The sequence below is a fragment of the Antechinus flavipes genome, chromosome 3, assembly GCF_016432865.1.
Source record: "Antechinus flavipes isolate AdamAnt ecotype Samford, QLD, Australia chromosome 3, AdamAnt_v2, whole genome shotgun sequence".
Lineage (NCBI taxonomy): Eukaryota > Metazoa > Chordata > Mammalia > Dasyuromorphia > Dasyuridae > Antechinus > Antechinus flavipes.
In genome coordinates, this window is record NC_067400.1 from 493,313,711 (window position 1) to 493,335,257 (window position 21,547).

The window sequence follows — 21,547 nt, forward strand, 5'->3', positions numbered from 1 at the left end:
ACATTTCCATAAACTCTAGGTAGGACAGAATTACCTTTGCTCAAGGACAAGAAAATGATCTATAGAACTGTACTACTGGGGGAAAAATTTTTTTTTGATGGGAACAAACAAGTATCCAAAGACAAGGTATTTAAAATGTTTTCTGATAGCAGTCACTTTATTAAGTTTTTCTGAGAGTTAGCATATTGTCTTATATGCTGATTTCTCAAGGATTATTTTATCTACAATAGAACTATATCATATTCATTAGTAGAACCTGCCCCTCTCCCCAATTCTGATTTCTCCATAACAATCTTTCTTTCTCAAGTCATTATTAACCTTCAATGGATATTAAATAACCACATTAATAGTCCTTCTGAAATTTCCCAGAAGATTCGAGTCCCAAAGAATCCAAGATATATGTGAATCATCAACTTGATCATTTTCTTATCAAAGCCAGAGAAGAAGCCCAATAGGCAAGCAATGGGTGATCGAGAGTCCCAAATACGAAATTAGAGGACCTAAATTTTAATCCCATTTTGCTGCTTATTATAGTGTCTCTGTGAACTTGGGCTCGTCACAGCCTCTCTGGATCCAGATGCCTCATCAGTGAGATTGGAAGTTCTAAGTCTATGATCCTGTGGGTGAACCAACTCAGTCACTACAAGTCAATTTGCCCAGTAATTCCATTAATTTTTTGACACTAGACTTTCAGTGTTCCATTAAGATAGTCACAAACATTTTGACTCCAAAATTATCAACATATGAAGATTATAAATGGACATAATATTATTTCTTCTGCAGTCACTATAGTGAATAATCTCCAACATAGATTTAGAATTGGAAGGGATATTAGAGGTCAAACACATTCACTTAACAGAGGAAAAAACTGAAGGTCAAACAAGTTACTTGACTTGTATAAGGTCATGGACACTCCAAGGGATAGAGCTAGAATTAGGATCCAGACCCTCTGATTCCAGATCTGATTCCCGATCTGATTAATATAGTAACAAGTTATCTCAGCTCCTACAGACATGCAATTATAGAAATGATTGCTTTCTTCTAGCAAATTTGCCTTTCTTGACATTTATTCCTATGAATTAAGGTCCTTTTTGTGGCAGGGTTCTGTTCTCTACCCCATTCCCTCCTCCAGACATATTCTAAGCAAGATTTAAAACCTTTTCTCATAGTATATGGGGAATTTCTATGTAGGAGCAAAAGCCTGTTAGTTTAGGTAACAATTTTGGTCATATGCTGTGTTGTTGAAGCTGCACAGAGACTAGGTGCTAATGAATCAAGTTTTTAGAGCATGCACTTGTGTAGACAAGGTCTGAGTGAAAGCATTAAGTAGAACTGTTTATATCAGATATCCCCCCAAATCATTGCAGTTTTAAATAATTTAAATAGTCTTAAATAGCTTAAAACTTCAGTAAAACTTTTGAGATCACCCTGTACTTCAATTGTATTTAAATTATAGAAATTTTAATGATTGTAATCATATTTTTTTTAAAAATTTCATTCTCATGAAAATGGATAAATGTATATTCTTCTCTTATACTTTTCTATAATATCAATTTAGCAGATTGTAATCCTATTTTTAAAAAAAACAGACCTCATTTTAGGTCATTTCAAAGAATAGTAATACCACAAAAATAAGAGGAGCACCTTTGGGATTCTAGTTAAATATTTGGAAACAATCTTGTGTAGAATACTTAAACTTATTATTTTAGAAATATAAGTAAGATTAAACCTGAAGCTATTTCATTGATTCATTTTAAATTTGCTATAAAACTATGCCTTACTATTTTCCCTTAATTTTTAAATTTCTGTTGAAGTATTTTGCTGTGAAACAGTAATACTAATTTAAAAAAAAAGAAAAAGAAAAAAAAGGAAAAACTCTGGGCTTAATTCCAACCTTTGAGCTATACTAGGTGTGTGACTCTGGACAAGTCACTTAATGTCTTAATGCTCCAGGAAACTCTCAAAACTATAATTTAGAGAGAAAGGGTCAGTCCTTTAGCAATGAAATAGCATGTCCCATCTAAAAAAAAGAAAAAGTGAATCATTTTGTTGTTAGATTATATTTATTTCAAAATATAGCCCTCTTCCTTACCCCCAGCTATCTTTTTTGTAACAAAGTATTAAAAAAAGAGAAAATAAGCATTTCAACAAAATCTGTGAATAACGAACAATGGTCCTAAGAGTATATATATGGTGACTAGATAGCACAGAAGATAGGATACTGGGCTTGGAATCAAGAAAACTCACCTTTATGAGTTGAAATCTGGCCTCAGATACTTACTAACTGTATGACCCTGAAAAGTCACTTAACTATGTTGGCTTCAGTTTCCTTGTATGTAAAACATTCTGGAATAGGAAATGGCAAACCATTCCATTAGTTTTGCCCAGAAAATATTCCCAAAAATGGGTTCACGGAGAATCAGACATGACTGAAATGACTAGACAACAAAAGTATATATAATATTCTTTACCCATAATCCTTCATCTGCATGATAAAGAGTGTATGATTACATCTTTGGTTGTTTTTAGTATGTAAGTTCATAGATGCACAGATTTGGAATTGGAAGATATTTTAGAAACAATCTAGTCCAACTCCTTCATTTTATTCTCAGGAACCTGAGGCCTCAGGAAGTTGACTTAATTTACAAGATCACACAAGTTGTAAGTGGCTGTTAGGTCCTCTGACTTCAAATTCAGAAACAGAAAAAACAAAACTACTAACCCTCTTCCTTTCCTCCTCTTTTTCCTCTTCTTTCTCCTTCCTCTTCTCCTCTTCTTCCTCCTCCTTTTTTTGCTTCTTTTCATTCCCCCCTTTCTTTTCTCTCCTTATCATTCTCCCTTCTTTCTCCGCCTCCTCTAATCCTTTTTCCTCCTCTCTAATCTGAGAATTTAATGAACTCTATCAAATCATTAGCAGGCTCATATCAACTTGGTAAATAGACATTTTCATTAATCTCAGAAAATTATGACATGTAACAAGTCCCTGAATTAAGCTTTGTTCTGGAGATTATTGGATCATATAATTATTTCTTTCAAGCCAACTCGAGTAATAGGACGATTATTAGTAAACTTGACTTAAAATTTAAAATCACTGTTGCCTGAGCTATTCCATCACCTGAGCCCCATCTGTAAATCGAAGCTAGCTTATTTGTCTCATAAACTTGGCTCCCAGAATGTTAAGTCAAACTAATAAGCAGCATTGATCACACATGCTTACACCAGATTTGTGGCATTATAAACTCTTTTCCTGTAATTCATCCATCATCGAGTGCATCTGTTACAATTGATTAAACCTCTCAGGCCACCATATTTAAGTGTCCTTACTGTAGTGTATTGTCTCCACTTCTCCAAGTGAGTAAGAGTATCTTCAATATTCATCCAAGTTTATCATCAGTCTATAAGAGCAATAATCTGTCAGCCTGTGCCAACAAGCTTAATTGGAATAATTCATCCCACAGTGTATAGAAAAAATAAGTGGAAAATGAGCCATTAGTCAGAAAGAAACCACTAAGAAAGTTCCATTTCTACAAATTCCATTTTCTTATCTCTAAGCAGCCCATTCCTTCTTGGTGAGTCAAACTCTCACAAGGCAAAATTAACTTCCTTTTCAGCCACTAAATGATTACTGATTAACCCAGTTGGTTAGAGCATGGAATTAATCAGGCCAAATTTGTGAGTTTATGTCCATAAAGGCCAGTTAATTAATCTCTTCCATGTCCAAAAATGGCACACTTAACTCAACCCAATCATTTTGCAAAATTCTGTTAGCCTCTAATCTAGCCTGAGTGTGAGAAAAAAAATGCTAAACATGTTACTAATTGTTACTAATTGTATGACAATGACTACAACTACTTGTATTACTACTGGTTTTAGTACTATTACTACTACTACTACTATTACTGCTACCACTACTAAATAATAATGATAATAATAATGTGACATTTATATAATGCTTAAAGTTATACAAGAAAATCTGGATATATTACTTCATTTGTGTTATTCTACTTTACAGTACAGTTACAAGGAAGAAGTAACAAACATATGTATAAATAACACTTAAGAACATGATGACAGAGGTTTAACAATCTATTTAGTCATATATTATTCTTTGTATACTAATTTTCATGGCAGGACTTTAATGTCCTACACAATAAAAAGTTTAACATTTATATAAAGCTTTCCAGAAACACTATGGCTGAGATATTGTAGCTCCCCATATAATACTTTTTTCAAAGATTCCTTTTATTTATCTGTTCTCAGCTTTTATGTAATACTAATTTAAGACATTAATCCTATAAAATTTGTTTCAAGTCAGTGTCTGGGTTATTCGTGTTTTTTAATAAATTATTTGAATTGCTTTAATAATTTTTCCTCTTTAATCAATAAAATGTCTCTTTTTTTCCTTTCAGATATGGTTTCTCTCAGTGGATGGACAGCATCATTTTTATGTTGAAACTTAAATACTATGGACATCTTTTAGCCATGTAAAATTATTAAACATTTAGAGCTATTTCCTTGCCTGGAATCACTGAATAATTTTTTTAATCCAAAGTATGTAGTTGGATAAATAGTGTCTGTATTTCCTAACATGAAAAGTTAGAATCTTTACAAGGGATATTTAGCTTGTCTCCTTGGTTTAGGCACTTAATAATTGGAGTCAGACAAGCAAAAGGAAGCAGAGAATAGAGGCAATTATTTCAAGCATACAGTCCATTATTATGCCTTCTTGCTGTATATTTAGATGTTTGAAATGATAAAGATTTGGACATCATGAGATGGATGATGTCTCAATTCTCTGAGTCTCTTTAGGCTTCATAATACACATTTAAAATATGGCAGTTCTCAAAACTTTTTTGATCTATGACTACTTCTCTTTCAAATTAAGCTTTATTAAAATTGATGAAATTAAAGTTCTTAATGAATGAAATATCATAAAGAAAATGATGGTGTTAAAATTATTAATGGAAAGTACAAGTGTAGACATTGTCATATTATAATAAAAACAACAAGCATTTATATAGTGCTGTAAGGTTTAAAAAACACTTTACAAACATTATCTCGTTTGGTTGGGAGAAGGCATGATAAAATTGAGGCAAAAAGAGCATAAGTGATTTGCCCAGGATCACACAGTAAGTGTGTGAAATAGGAACTGAATTCAGGTCTGCTTAATTTAAGTCTAGTGCTCTATTTTGATATTACCAGACTAAGCAGGGACCACCTGGCAATTTCAGAGTAAAAACTACTAATCCAAAAATCATACTTACAGAACTATTGCTGTGGTATATTATAAATGGTGATTTGCTCACCAAATTGTCACAATTTGCATTTGTTCCAGAAACCATGGTAATCCCCAGATTTCAAAGTGGGGATGAGAGAATCCCAAGAGTTTCACTAGGTTTCTGTCCCTTTGTTCCATAATCCCTACTATCCATTCTCCTTCAAATGCTAATTGAAATAAAAAAGAAATACCTTCCCTCAATTAAGTAGAGAGAGAAGTATAGACAGAACACATAGCAATAAAGGAAAAATAATAAGTAGCCAGTATAATATAAAGATTCTACTTTAGGAATCACACATCTGTTTTGTAAACAGTCTACTGAACAGTTACCACTTTTCCCATATATTTTGCTATTTATATATGCAGGATCTCAGAAATTACAAAATGTTAAAAATAAAAACCTGACCTTAATCTGCTAAACTGGATCTATGCATGTGGATAAACCAAATATTCGGGCCAAAATTTTCTTTTAGGAATTGTCTGAATACACTTATCTGATTCAGTAATTGACAGCTCTATATCCCTGAGCATATTCTTGCATGCCTTTTCCTTCAGAATGCATCTACAAGAACTGTTTTCTTTTCATGTTGCATGTGTGTTTTTTAGTCAATTGACTTTAAAATATAATTATATCAAGATATATCTTGACTTATTAGCCATTTTTATTTTAAATGGTTTGTCAATGATTTGTATGTGAATTGTTTTTAAATGATATGTGTCTAATTTTGCCCTGAAAACACTGTGAGGAAAGTAAAAGTAGAGACCAAACCAAGTAAAAATTAAATTCAAAATGAACAGAATAATACTAAAACAAATAAACAAAAAGCATTAGAACAGCATGTTCTCTGATGCTAAGTGAAATGAGCAGAACCAGGAGATCATTATATACCTCAACAATGATACTGTTTGAGTATGTATTCTGATGGAGGTGGATCTCTTCTATAAAGAGAGCTAATTCAGTTTCAATTGATCAAGGATGGACAGAAGCAGCTACACCCAAAGAAAGAACACTGGGAAATGAATATAAACTGCTTGTATTTTTGTTTTTTTCCCAGGTTATTTATACCTTCTGAATCCAATTCTCCCTGTGCAACAAGAGAACTGTTCGGTTCTGCACACATATATTGTATCTAGGATATACTATTACCTATTTAACATGTAAAGGACTGCTTGCCATCTGGGGGAGGGGATGGAGAAAGGGAGGGGAAAAATCGGAACAGAAGTGAATGCAAGGGATAATGCTGTAAAAAATTACCCTGGCATGGGTTCTGTCAATAAAAAGCTATTAAAAAAAAAAAAAAAAGAAAGAAAAAGAAAGGCATGTTCTCAAATCAGAGAGAGTATGAATAACTGGCTTATTTTCATAAAATCAGAAAGATTGACCATGAGAATCAGTCCCAAGCTTATTGGAATACTTGTGTCTATATATTATACCAAGAATCAGCCGCCTCACCCTTCCCTCTTTTTAGACTCCCAGTTTAGAATTCCCACATAAGATGAAAATATTTATACACATCTAGAAGATGCAGCAAGATGACACCCTACAATCAATCAACAAATTCTTATTAAACATTGACTATGTTCTAGGCACTCTACTAAGTAATGAAATGCAAGTAAAAAAAAAAATGAGATAATCCTACTTGCAATAAGCTCACATTTTATAGATAACAAATACATAGAAAAATATATACACACAAATATAAAGCTTGTAAAATAATTCAGTACAAGAAATGGGGAGTGTGAGTGCTAGCAATTAAGGAGTTTGTACAGAAAATATCACCTGAACTTCATCTTTTGGAGGTACTTTTTGAGGCAAAATGTAAAGAGGGAATGCATTCCAGGCATGTGAGAAAATTAGTACCAAAGCTGTGACAGAAATGGACTACAATATGTAGTGTAAGGCATAGAGCAAAGTTTGACTAGGTCACAGAATAGAGAAAGAAGTTCAATGAGCCTGAACAGAAAGAAGGGAGCTAAATTATATGGAGACCTAAAAACCAAACACAGGAGCCAAGATGTAATAAGAAGACAAAGACAAACAAAATCAGTAGGTTTCCCCTTTCTTGAAAGTCCAATCAGATCCCTATACAGCAGCCTTTGAAGGCTGAGTTGTCGCCACAGACTTTTATGTGTTTATTATATATAAACTCTTCAGTATTAAATGTTTTCTGTGTTCATTATTTTAAAAATTCATCATTCTACTCTATGTCAGGAAGACACCAGACGCTCAGGCTGGCACCAAGTGCCAAGTCCCAAATTCCTTTTGCCACTCTGCCAACTTGTTTCCCATTACACTATTCTTCATGACCCTTTAGAATAAATCCATGACAAATGATTAGGAATCACAATATGGAGAAAAAATAAACAGACCTCTGACCTCCTAGCCAAAAAAACTATGTGAATGATCAAAAGTTCATATTAAATTACAGAAGTAATTAAATTAATTTTAATTCAATATTGGCAAGTATTTGCATGATTAGCAAGTTAGCTGAGAGTTTTAAGTTTATGAAAGAATGTATAGCAGAATTCTTTAATCAGATGTGAAAAAATTGGTTCCACTTATATAATTGGCTACATTTAAACATATAACTGAAATAATATTTAAGTTCTAACATACTAGTCATTGTCAGAGCACTGAATTTGGAGTAAAATTGGTTAGTTTGCTTGGTATCAAGGTTTGCTGATCATTGCTCTGCTACTTACTCTGTGACCTTGACCAAACAAGACCTTGTTTCCTCACCTATAAACTAAGGAAGTTAAAGTAAGATGACCTTCTATGATTTCATTATTACTAATTCCTTTATAAAATGAAGAAATTAGATGAGATGACCTTTTGTGACTCCAAAATTCTATGATTCAATTCAAAATTACTCAGCTAAATTATGATTTCTTATCTCAGTATCATGACATCAGAATAACAATGAGAATTCTTGACAAATAAGGTTTATTTTGTACTTGTGTGAATTTATGTGTATTTAATTTTCTCACTTTACAAAAATCAATTTTCTAAAAAAAAAGCAAAAAAGACATTCTCTTTCAAGTGGAGCAAACTATTCATAAGATAAACATTATATCCATGAGATGAGTTGGTATAACTAGTAATATACTCAGACTTTTATTCAATACAGATTAATTGTATACAATAACTGTTAGTGAATGGTCCACAAGAACATGGCATCTTCACCAAGATTAAGTACATCACAGGGTATTTACTAGTGGTCATTTTCTGAAAAAAAGCTGATTAAGGAAAATTTAAGCAGACTTTGAACTTTTACCCTGAATTGTATATTCTCAAATAAAAATTCGATTTTGGGGGTCCTAAACAATAACAGCCCCAGGGAAAAAAGCTTCCCAGCTTAACTGTCCAGCTGACACTATGAATGATTACAGCTGAGCATAAAATTTAATGAGATTTTCACTAAGTGAGTGACATCTGCATAGCTCTCAGGTCCTGGCTAGTTGTCATATATTTTTCATCATGGAAGCATTCATCTCTTATTAATTCACTTTTAAAGGTGCCCTGTGTTAACTAATAAAGCCTTCTCACCAAACTTTAATGCTGAAAAAGAATTAAACATTACCAATAAAGTCAATCTTTATGGAGGCTTAAAATAAGAATACATGGTCTATTATAAATTTTACATAAATTTCAAACAGCTAGAATTCTGAATATTTTAAATTTATGAATATTCTATAGTATGTTTCTGAAGGGGGGCTTTTCTCTATAAAAAAGAGATTAAGTACATACCACAAATATGAGCATATACTCTATAATATACACTTAGATATTTTCTGCTACTACTATATAAATGTCCTAGAAGCAGAGATTTGTTCATACAAACAGTTGTAATAATGATAATAATATTTGTATAACAATATAATGTTTTCAAAGTACTGTGCAATTATCTCATTTAATCCTCACAACCTTTAAGATTAGCTGCTATTAGTATCTTTATTTTACAGATGAAGTAACTGAGGTAGGCAAGAAATGAATGACTTTTTCAGATTTAAACAGAGCTAGTAAATAGGATAGGCTACATTGGACCTCAAATCTTGCTCACTCAATATACAGGACTGTATCCATTATATTACCTGTCTGATATAGAGGAAAATTAATTGGAAGTCATAAGACTCATTTCCAGGTCTTTTATTTACTGAGTGATTTATATGTGAACTTTAATTTTTTTATCTGTAAAATGGAAATAATAATACTATACCACCTACCTCATAGAATTAGTTTAAAGAATCAGAGAAACAATGTACATAAAATATTCTATAAGTTATATTGTCATCATCTGATAGTTTACCTTAATGCTTACTTTGAAAAAAATTAATGAAAAAACATATATATATATATATATATTTGTTCATTGTAAATACCCATTTATCAAGCAGAAGCTTTATTTCAACATGCTTTTAATAATAATTTAATTGAAAATTATTAAATAAAAGGTGATTTCACTTTGTACTCTACCTAATAGGGTTTGTATGTTATTGAAATATCCAAAAGCAGTCTGTAAGAAAGTAGTCCAATTGCATGAACTCCAAGAAGAAATTTCTACCAATGCTCTAAAATTCTAGTCATTTTTCAATAAGTTAACTAGTATTTATTAGTGTAAGCTATATGCCAGACACCATACTAAGCACTAGAGATGCAAAGAATATTAAAAAAAAAAAAAATCTCTGCTTTAAAGGAACCCATGTTCTAATAGAAGGGACAGAAATCAAAAAAGATATATGTAGGAGCTATATGTAGAACTTTTTGAGCTCATATTGGTCTGATAAATCACAGCTGGAACACTGAATCTTGATGTCAATGTTGTGATGCCATTGTGGTCCTCTTCAAGAATGAAAGACAGCAACCAATCAAGAAGAAAGTAAATATAATCAACAAAGTGAAGGCATTAAATTTAAGGAGAACCAGGAAAATTCTCTTATAGAAAGTAAGATTAACTGAGACTTGAAGAAAATTAGGAGGCAAATTTGATGAAAGAGTGTGTTCCAGGCACAGAGGAAAGTCAACAAGAAAAAATAAGGGGAGGAGGGGACTATTTACATCATTACATCATTCTTTTGAATTTAGAGTATTCATATCCTTCACCAATAAATTTGTAAGAGCACAGATCTAGAGCTGGAAGATACTGCAGAGGTCATGTGTTTTAATCATTTTTCAGATAAGCAAATTGACATCCAGAAAGTTAAGTGTCTTGCCAATAGTCACTTGAGTAGTAAGCATAAGAGGCAGGAGTCAAACTCAGACTCTCTGCCTCCAGAGCCACTGGACCACAATATACTCGAGGATATTTTTTTGCTTAAGTTATTGTGTAAATTTTCCAGTGGGCACTTCTGCTCTGAATTTATGCTTACAGAATTTCACAGCTACTTACACAATGTCAAATTATTAAGCCTTCTCCACTAAGTTTTCATATACTTTCTTATCTTACATGTACCAACTCATTTAATTGTTGTTTCCTCCATTAGAATGTAATCTCCTCAAAGGCAGGAACTGTTTTTACCTTTCTTTATCAAGAACTTAGCATTGTATAGCACATAATAAAAATCTAATAAATGCTTGTTGACTGATTAAACTCATTTTTTTGTATAAAATTAACTTATATCCATCAGCTATGGTTGAATCATATTGATTGAATATAATCTTATACTTAAAAGAAACTTTAAAGTCTGGTCCAAAATTCTATATTTCACTCAAGAAAGAAAAACTTCAATAACATTCTGTTGGAATCCTTACTAACTGCTAACTAATTAGAGTTGATCTAATCTTACAAGATTTTGGCCAGAACCTGAAACAAGGTACTAAGTAGAACTAATTAATACAAGGCTTGTGTTCACACCTTTACTCATTGGAGTTCAATGAGTTCACATCTCCCATAGTGCTCTCTGGCCCAATGAGCTTTAAGGGAGGTGTGGACTCCCTTGAAGTTAGAAAGTGTACTTTGTGAAGCTAGCATACTTGTGGACTCCAATGAGTAAAGGTGTGAACACAAGCCTTGTCTTAATTAGTTCTACTTAGTACCTTGTTTCAGGTTCTGGCCAAAATCTTGTAAGATTAGATCAACTCTAATTAGTTAGCAGTTAGTAAGGATTCCAACAACATTCCTGACACATTTATCCAGGCTTTGAAGGAATACATTTTAAATGGGATGCTTTCACTAAAAGCATGGTGCTATAAGACCTATTGTATACTTAAATAAACATAAATAAAAATTTAGAAAGATATCTTAAAATAGATTTTTCATCTTTACTGTGAAGTGTCAACCATACCAAAAATATTTTGATTCAATAAGCAAAAAGCAATTATAGTAATACATATTCCAAGTGGTAGGTAAATTGGCACAGTATGTAGTGATTTCTATGACAAATATTTCAGAAATGTTGGTGTGAAATACTTCAGAGACAGAGAATTAGTACATAGATCATTATATATTTTATTTATTTAAATCTCAAAATTTTAGTTTAAAATTTCATAATGTCTAAATCACATCTGTACATTTATTGGATACATGGCATCCTACTATGTTCTCTTGGTTTTTAACTGTAGTAGAAACTATGATAAACAATTGTATCAGTATACAATTGACACAATTTGATCATTAACACAGAGGGAAGAGCTTGATTGCAATTCTGGAGATCAGTCTTGGGCTTTAATAAATGTTCTCATCCCATGTCCCTATTAGTGCTTTCTCCATTCTCAGATATTCCCAGAGCATTTTTTTCTTTGTTTTCCTTAGCTCTTTCCTCCAGCATGCTCAACTATAAATATATCATCACCCTCTAGGAGATTACAAGTTTCTCCAGGGCAAGGACTATTACATTTATGTCTTTGTTATCTTCAAGAGTGTGGTGCTTAACAAATATTTGTGGAATTATATTGAATTGATGTAGCATCAGAATAACATTACTGGAGGGATTTACTAACAACAATAAATCTAGCTCCTGCTATGTTCAGGGTATTTGAGACTCTACTTTAGGGAAGACTATTAAGACAATTATAATATATACATTGCCTCATTTGCTCCTCCTGATAGTCTACAAAGCAGGTGGTGCAAGTGTTGTTTTCCCCATTTTACTGATGGGAAAAGTAAGGATCATTTAGTTTACTCGGAAAGTAGAAGAACCAGAATTTGATCACAGCATTTTTCAGGCTTTATTTAATCTGATCTAGAAGGCAGTTATTTAGTTCATTATCTCTCCATTGATATAGATCCCAGTCTTTCTTATTTTTGTGCAGTTGATATACGTGTTTTCCTAGGAATTCTCTACAAAAGATTTAGCCAACACACTGGATCTTTCTTTTTCCCTGTTTTATGATTAATGGTGCAGCATTTGATAAACTTTGACATTACCCAGATTTTTTTTTTTCTTATAAACTATTCCTAGGAAACCCTTGAGATGTGTAATTTTTTAAAAAATACATCTATTGCTCTTAAAAAATGTTTTTCAAACACATTTTTCTCTCACCTAACCTATCTATTGGGGGAGGGGGACCAAAAGGACAAAGAAAAGGAATAAGAAAAAAAAAAAGGGAGTTTGGAAGTGATGTGCCTAGAGGCAAAAAGATGGATTTAAATCCAACCTCAGACATATACTATCCATGTGACCCTGGACTTAACCTCAGTATGTCTTTGCTTCCTCAACTGTAAAATGGTGAATGACAGCAGCTACTTTGCAGAGTTGTTGTAAGAATCAAATAAGAAATATTTGTAAAATACTTAGCACATGTCTGGCACATATCAGATACTAATAAATGTTTGATTGTCCCTTTCCTTCCTTTTTTCCTTCTTTCCTTTCTTCCACCAAATGATGATTTTCCTTGGGCCACAGAAACTTGTGAATATCATTTACTAATATGAAGAGGAGATAGCATCTATGGTGGAGGAAACAATTATAGACCCTTGAAATAAACTGCTGTTAGTAGTAATATATTGTACCATGGAAGAAAATCAATGATATGATATTCAAAAAGTTATATTAGTGAAAGGAATTAACTGAATTGTTCTCAATGACACTTAATCTTCCAAAATTCAACCTGAATGCATGCTACAAATCAAACTATAACCAATCACCTCATATATAAACATCATTTTACATTCTCTTTATATTGGAAGTATTAAATTTAGAACAAAGAACTAGGAGTAAAAATATCATTTTATTTTAGTGACATTGGTAACTTTTGAATTTTTTTTGCCAGTAATTTCCCAATATTATACACACACATTCTAAACCTTCCTTTAGAACAAAGAATAATAGTGACTTGCAAAAATCATAAAACAATTCTATCTGATAGCATATGTGACATTCTGCATCCATAGTTACTCTTTGCCAAAGATATGTTTCATCATATGTTCTCTGGAACTACCAAAGCATTACTTTTAAGGGAAAACTGCCTTGCAACATGTCATAGTAACAAGATATTTCAGGTATCTCAAAAGATTTGCATGTGTAAATCTTTTCTCTGCTAAAAACAAAATTTCAGCTGGTTAGTAAATTCATTCATTAGAGTCATATTTATCCTTTGGTAATCTCTGTTTCTTTGTTTCAAAAAGGCTTCTATTATAATCATTGAGTTGATTAGTAAGATAAAAAGTGCTTGATGATCACAAGTACATATGAATTGCTGACAGGCAGCCATTATCATGATTGAAGAGGTGACCTTGGATCCTGGAAGAGCTTATTTCAAATGTATTCTTGCTGTATGATCCTAGGCAAGCCATTTAATCACTGGGACCAGTCTAGGATTACAAATTGCAGATGAGTTGCTAGTTTGTATCAGTAGAACAAATTCCCAGATTAAAACCATAGAAAGCCATATAAAACTTCCATCCTTAGCTTTCACAAAAGAGTCCTTACTCTTTGATAGTTTCCCAAAATAAGTTTTTAGTAAGGGCCATGGTCATTCTTAAAGCTAATACATAATTGGACCCTAAATAATAGATGGACTAATAGCAAATCCCCATTCATAGGCATTAGCCCAACATGAGTTCTCTATCTGTAACGCTTCACGTATCATGTGTTGACAATGTCTTAATGAAATCCAAAATTGTTTTTATTCCTAAGTGCTTTGCTTCAATCACCTTTAACTGCTGATTCTGTAAACTGTGAGCTCCCTCAACAGCGTTAGTCAATATTGGCATTTATTTCCTGAGCTTTGCTTCTCATTCTTTTTCTTTTACTGTGAAATGTGATGTTAATTGGTACTTGCCTCAAAGTATACAGTGAGAGATCAAATCAAATCTATAATTAATTTACCCCAGAAATCATGAACACCAACTGTATCCTATGACTTGTACTGTCAATTTTGGTTATTAAATATGTATTTCATTAAGGTGATTATATCCTTTGATCAAGCCCTTCTTGGAAATGCATCTCTTTGTCATGATGACTCAATTAAGATTCACAAAATTATTTTCCTAAAGCTACATTTCTCTAGAATTGTATTTCTTACTGTTTGCCTATAGGTCCTCCAGGTCCCCCTGGCATTGTAATTGTTGAAGAAATCACAGACAACACAGCCACCCTATCCTGGAGTCCTGCTGCAGACAACCACAGTCCCATTTCTTCCTACAATCTGCAAGCTCGAAGTCCTTTCTCTCTTGGCTGGCAGACAGTAAAAACAGGTAAGAGGGGCTAATGAAATAGAAAAAAAGAGAAAGGGGAGAAGAAAAAGAGAGAAGGAAGGAAGGAAGGAAGGAAGGAAGGAAGGAAGGAAGGAAGGAAGGAAGGAAGGAGGAAGGAAGGAAGGAAGGAAGGAAGGAAGGAGGAAGGAAGGAAGGGAGAAAGAGAGGGAGGAAGGGAGGGAGGGAGAGAAGGAGGGAGGGAAGGAAGCAGGGAGGGAGGGAGGGAGGGAGAGAGGGAGGGAGGGAGGGAGGGAGGGAGGAAAGAAGGAGGGAGGAAGAGAGGGAGGGAGGGAGAGAAGTAGGGAGGGAGGAAGGGAGGGAGAGAGGGAGGGAGGGAGAAGAAAGGAAGGAAGGGAGGGAGGAAGGAAGGAAGAAGGAAGGAAGGAAGGAAGAAAGGAAGGAAGGAAGGAAGGAAGGAAGGAAGGAAGGAAGGAAGGAAGGAAGGAAGGAAGGAAGGAAGGAAGGAAGGAAGGAAAATGAAAGAATATGCTAAGTGTTTATGATGTTCAAGCCCTTGCCAAGTGCTAAGAAAACAAAGGTAAAACCGAGGTAGTTCCTGCTCCCAGGTAGCTCACATTCTAAAAGGGTAAAACAAGACATATAGAAAGTTTCAATTGCAAGTCAAATACAAAGATGGTAATGCATCTTCTTAAATGTCATTTCTATTAATAAAGCTATAGTGTTTTCTGATATGGAAGCAATACCCATGGTTTGAGGACCTACTGCTATTCCTAGAGTTCTGTTTATTGCCTGTTTATTGGTGGCAACTGGCCTAAGCTGAGGCTAGAGGGGATGGAGAGCCTCTTCTCCACAATGTTTGTTCCCCTTGTCCATAGCTGTAAGTGATGGTGGTGGTGATGTTGGTATGTGTGTGTGTGCGTGTGTGTATGGGACGGGATTGATAGAAGAAGAGGGCAAAAAACTGTTGGACTCAAAAGTTCTGGACTCTCTCTACCAAGATTTGAAGGGAAACACTTTGACTTGTCTGGCAAATGCTGCCTCCTGTTTTTGCCTTAGGGTGAATTCCTGCTTAAGATAGGCCACCAATCAAGGGACCTGCATTAACTGGGAGTCATGGAAACTAAGCTAATAAGATAAGGATGTTCTTCAATATTGCTATGAATATTTACTATTGTTTTCCTGTTCTCATTTCCATTATACTGAAAATATAAGCACACCAAAAAAATGCAACTCCTTTTGACTAGAGGAAGTTCTTAGATCCACTTAAATACAATTTATATGAGAAGTTTTTCATTAATCCTTCAGCAGGGTGGGGAAACAATTCTGAGTTCTTTATCTGTGAGAAAAAAGCTCAGCTGATCTCAAGCTAAAAGGGCTTCAGCTGTGATCTAATGATGACAGATGACAGATTTTTTGCTCTTGCAAAAGTTAGCTATGTAGAGATTCATCACCAGTAGCAACTTCAAGATAAACTATTTTTTGGTCAAGTTTATTCATGAAATGGACAATTTAAGATATCCCTCAATTCTTTTCAATCCTCTTCTTCTTCCATAATGATGCTGATAAAGTTAGAGAAAGGAAAGCAAGGGCATTTAAAATCAGTGCTTATGCTTCAAATATTTATTTAATTTTTGATTCTTAATGCATAATCTTTAATACACTATAAGAGTAAGATTCCATATCTCCATTGATATTCTTACGTAAACAAAAGCATTTCCTAGAAAAGCTTATCTAATGAGAAATAGTCACCCCAGTAAGTGGTCTGAAAGGGTCCAGAAATGATTTCAGTAAACAAACACATACATATTCTCTTTTCTATTCAGAGACATAACAAAGGCAACACTGGTTTAGAATGCATATTATCTTTAAAAAAAAAATGGATTATGCAAAATTATAAAAAAGAGGGAAGGGAAAAGTGGTTGAGAAACTAAGCCTACAAAAAGTTTGATATGAAATTCAGCTAAGCCAGATCATCCTAAAAATAATTTGTAGATGAAAATAGGATGAGAGATGTGTCTTTATTTTATTTACTTACTTGTAGAGGGTCACAGTCAGTGGAGGAACTCTGGGTGAGGTAAAAGACCCTTCAGCCCAGAAGGAACCTGCTAACTGTCTGGTTCGGCTCCCCATCTCCCCTAAGCGCTCGCATCCTTCCTGAGAAGTCAAGAGACAGTGACAACCTGTGTTGTGATTGAAGCAGAGTGATACCAGGTGGAAGAGTGATACCAGGTGGCAAACTACATACAATAGCAAGTTGTTTATGTGGTCCCATGTGCACAGTGTTGTTTTTGTTATATTATATAAAGGGAAAGTCCTTGAAATAAATGGACTCCATTTTTCCACCATCCTTAGGAGTCCCACCTCATAACTTCTCCACTAGGAAGACATATTTTAATCACCCAGTGTGGTGGTTCTGGAAAGCAACAGTACATTTTGTCATTGCAACTTGGGGGATCTAGAAAGCAGGACACAACATATATCTTACCCAGAGTTCCCTCACTGACTGTGACCCTTGTGAGGGATGTAGAAGACCCTTACCCAAAATGACTACTCAGAGATCCCTCAGTAGAAGGCAGAAAAGTTGTTTATTGAAAAACCTCTGGAGGATGAGCCTTCCCATCGCAAGATAAGCTCGCGTTAGGAGGGCTAAAGAAGTAGTAAAGATACATAGCTTTTATACAAGAAATTACATCACAAGTAAGAGAGCATTGAGAAGGGGAGGGGGAGGCATCTAATTGGTTGTTGCTATTTGGGGAGATTGGAATGGAAGGTTTCTGTTTCCCTGAAATCTCCTAATTTCTGGGAAACAAAGTCAGGCCTTCAGGCTTAATCAAGCAGACAGTGGTCCAGCTAATAGACTAAATATTGATAAATGTCAAATACCAATAAATGTCATCAGTTCAGGTTAAGTAAATATGTTTCTAGCTGGCCAAGACTCAAGTAGATATGAGCCTGCACATATACAGGTCATAGGGGAGACACAGAAATAATAAAATACAGAAAAAGAATTCATACATTCCTGTAAGTTCTTCACCTTATCTATTCCCCACAGCTCCCCCCTTCTAACATGTAAATGATTTTTATCAATTTCTATGAAGAACTTACACACTGTTCAAAATCAGTTAGTATATCTATATATACATTGTTTATCAAGTTCACAATCAAGATCATCCCTCTTTAATACATTCCAGTCTTTTCTCTGAAGAATTATCATTTTAATAGCATCTTCTATATGCAATATTTTGATAGGGACCACTGAACTATTCTGGTTACTAATGTAATTATACAGGATAGACATAGCAGCAACAGGATAATACCATTGATTGCAATAAGTTCATACCATAAAAATTGCTTCCATCAACTATCTTAGAAACAGTTATCACAGAACAGATTGGCATTTGGCAAACATAAAAATACAAAGATAAATAAAGATGACAATCTAGGGAAACTGAGGCACAACATTACACACTCTTCTTCTGAATATTTGAATTATTGAATTACCTCCCCAAGATACCTGGGAGGTCTCAGCACCATAATTTTGACCAATCCAATGTGAGGCAAATAAGTCAAAATGAAACTAGAAAATGCAAGGACTTATGGCAAGGGCAAGTCTCTTCTTGACAACCCCAGAATTATCAGCAGTATAAAGGCCCTCATCTCAGCCAGAGAATCCAGTTTGAGATGGACAGTTCACTGTGTTAGGTGGTCTGCAGTCATTTGTGCACTTAACTCAGCTTCTGCTTATAAAGGGAGTAGCAGGGCTCGAGACAGTCATGCTGCCCATTCAGAGGGGCAACCCACTCTAGGGGAGAAGGGTGAGGCTTAGTGTAGCTCCACCTGTCCCCACCCAGGGGGACAGACAAGGCTGCTACTAGAATACAGATTTCTGAGCAGAGCTATCAGAGCATGCACAGTTAGAATATGAAGGCAGGCAAACCCCAACTTTAGAGGCTTGGATCTCAAAAGGGCAATGTTATTAAAAATGCTGAGGTACCAGTTAAGAAACTGGGGTTACAGGGCTGGAGATTGCCAGTCCCAAGACAAGTGTCTTTATCTTGGAGATTTCTTTAAAACAGAATAGTTCCCAAAACTGAGTCTGTCAGGGCAGTTCCACAGAATAAGGGGTTTCAAAGCTAAAACATAGTAAAAACAAAAAGGATTGTTTAAGGACTTCCAATTCAATCTGAACTGGTGGTATAGGGGATGGGGCAGAAGTATGTAAGGCAAAAGTGAAAGAAAACTAAGGGTTCCCACTCTTTTAGGTATTTTGAGAAAAATCCACCAGTTTCCCTAGTTCCCTATCTCTTCCTCTCCTTTTTTTTTCCTCATGGAAAGGAATCATCCAAAAAAAATAATAATAATAAATAGTCAAATAACCATCCACATATAAATCCCAAGAGTGAATTAAAGTTCCTACATACATAACAGTCTAGTATAGGAGGAGTTTCCTAAAATCAATCAAATCAAATCAAATCAAATACATTAAACAATTACATATTCTGAAGTGAACATAGATATTATAAACATTTTATAGCTTCCTTAACAGCAATAGTTACCATTTTTAATAATTTCCATCCCAAATCTTAAACACACAGTAATGTTTGCATTTTTTTTCTAACTCTAGTAATAGAATTGTAATTTTAACAATAATTCATCAACCACTTTCCCACTTCCCCCATATCAGTCCAAATTACATCAGGAGCACTGGCGATGGTCTCGATCTTAGCTGCTTCAGGCTGAGAAATGGGCGAAGGTGCTCAATCCATGCAGGGGTGTGGGTGTAGTGTCAATCTAAGCTTCGGATGGGCCAATCAATGTCTCAGAAGAGATTCAATAATCTGTAATTTGACCAAAATCTAGAACAAAAAACTAAATCTAACAAAGTTAGAACAGTCTGGACCTACAACAACATGTGGGGAGGCCAGTATAGATTGGCCAGCAGTTCCTGTGTGAAGGAATAAGCTTGCTTCACAGGACAGGCAGACAGCTATAGTTCCAATAAACAGCAGTTAGGTTTCACAGACCATTGTAAATTGTCCTCTTATCATTTAAAAAAAAAAACATTTAAAAAATAAAACACAAATATCCAGTAACAGACAGATGACCAGGCTAAATACTTATTTGGCTAAGTATTTAGGATATAATGATTATATATAACCAGATTGGAAACAGCAAGGTATGACATATTTGAATTACATTAACAGTTCTTATTAACTATTGTTCTGATCATAGAAATCAGTCATAGGAGGAAAAAATGCAAGAACATAACTATAACATAATATAAGCAGTTAAAACTCAATCTTCAGCACATCGAAGAGTGGAGCTTTAAAACTTCCAAATAGCATTAATTACAAGCCCAAAGAATTTCGTCTCCAAAGTTTCAAATAAATCTCAGTTATTTACCATGACCTTATATCAATAACAGTAAGAAATTTATCCCAGGAAATTCACACAATTCTTATATACCCAAGTAGATGTTGCATCTTGAATAAATTGAATATACCAATCATTTTGCTTTTAAAATACCCAATATACAGAAAAATCCAAAACTATATATGATTCACAACAAAAACATTTTCAAAAGGAAGAAGGCAAAAACTATTATCCTTGAAGTCCCATATCAGATAATTGGCATCAATACAGTTAATTAAAACTTCCTATTTTCACATAAAAAAGAATCTGAAAAGTTCTTGAAAACATCAATTAAACTTTTTGAAATAACCCTTTCAAACTATGTACCACATTTCTGATCATATTCTTTAATATTCATAACCATTATGTATCTAAAGAAACAAATATTCAATCAATTGACATCTTGTAAGAGCAATTTGTCTCTTTAAATAGCCGTTTGTTTTCTTCAGCCAAAGGAACCAAGCAGCTGCCACTTTCTACTGCTGCTCGCTTGCTCTCCTCCCACAAAAACACATCCCTTCTCACAGCCATCTCTCTGTGACTACCCTTTCCAACCAGTTCCTTCTTTTTCCTACTGATGACTTCTTGAAATCATTCAATCCTTCTTAAATTACCTTCATTCTCCTATCCAATCTCTCTGTCTCTCTCTCTTCCCAATGCTTACTTGCTCAAAATTTATTACATACTTTAAACACTCCTAAACCAAAAATCCTTCCGACTAGATGCTCTATTTAAACTATTAATTGCTTTTGTAAATCAATCTCTTTCCCCTTGTCTTTAAATCATCTTTTTTTAAACTTTAAACTTCAAGATTCACAATTAATTTTGAATCAAATTTCATAAAACTTATAATATAGTTTACAAATTACTCAATACTTTTAAAAAGCAACATACCATTTAAGTAGGGAGATACAAACACAAGCTCCCCCCCAAGGTAAGCTACTGGTATTTTGTTTAATAACCTATATTTCAATTTGAAGTCCAACCAAATAATAAAAAAAAAAAAGAAAAGTTTTTCTCTTCAGTTGTAAAGGCCACAATATTCGAAAAATTCTTAAGATTTTATACTCAGAATAAATCTAACATGTGTAAGACAACAGTAAATTATTTCCCCCAATTTTAATTTTATTTCAATTTCAAAATTATAGTACCTCTTTAAAATATAGTAAATTCCCAAAACTCTTAATCAAATATTGCAAACAATTACCCAGTTTAGTCTTCTTAAACTTTCTTTCTCTAATTCCATGAAGGCAAATTTACT

The 21,547-nt window shown here is 33.9% G+C and overlaps 1 protein-coding gene and 1 long non-coding RNA gene across 2 annotated transcripts in view; both read left to right on the forward strand.

Annotated features, from left to right (window-relative positions):
* The window catches only part of CNTN5 (contactin 5), an 853,760-nt gene that overhangs the window by 747,952 nt on the left and 84,261 nt on the right, over window positions 1-21,547 (forward strand). The window contains exon 14 of the mRNA XM_051986848.1: window positions 14,755-14,913. Within this exon, the coding sequence (XP_051842808.1) occupies window positions 14,755-14,913 (159 nt within the window). The remainder of the gene's footprint in view (window positions 1-14,754; window positions 14,914-21,547) is intronic.
* Window positions 2,611-4,510, forward strand: LOC127554910 (uncharacterized). Its single transcript, XR_007952107.1, has 2 exons — window positions 2,611-2,661; window positions 4,410-4,510. It is a non-coding gene; the product is annotated as an uncharacterized LOC127554910 (long non-coding RNA).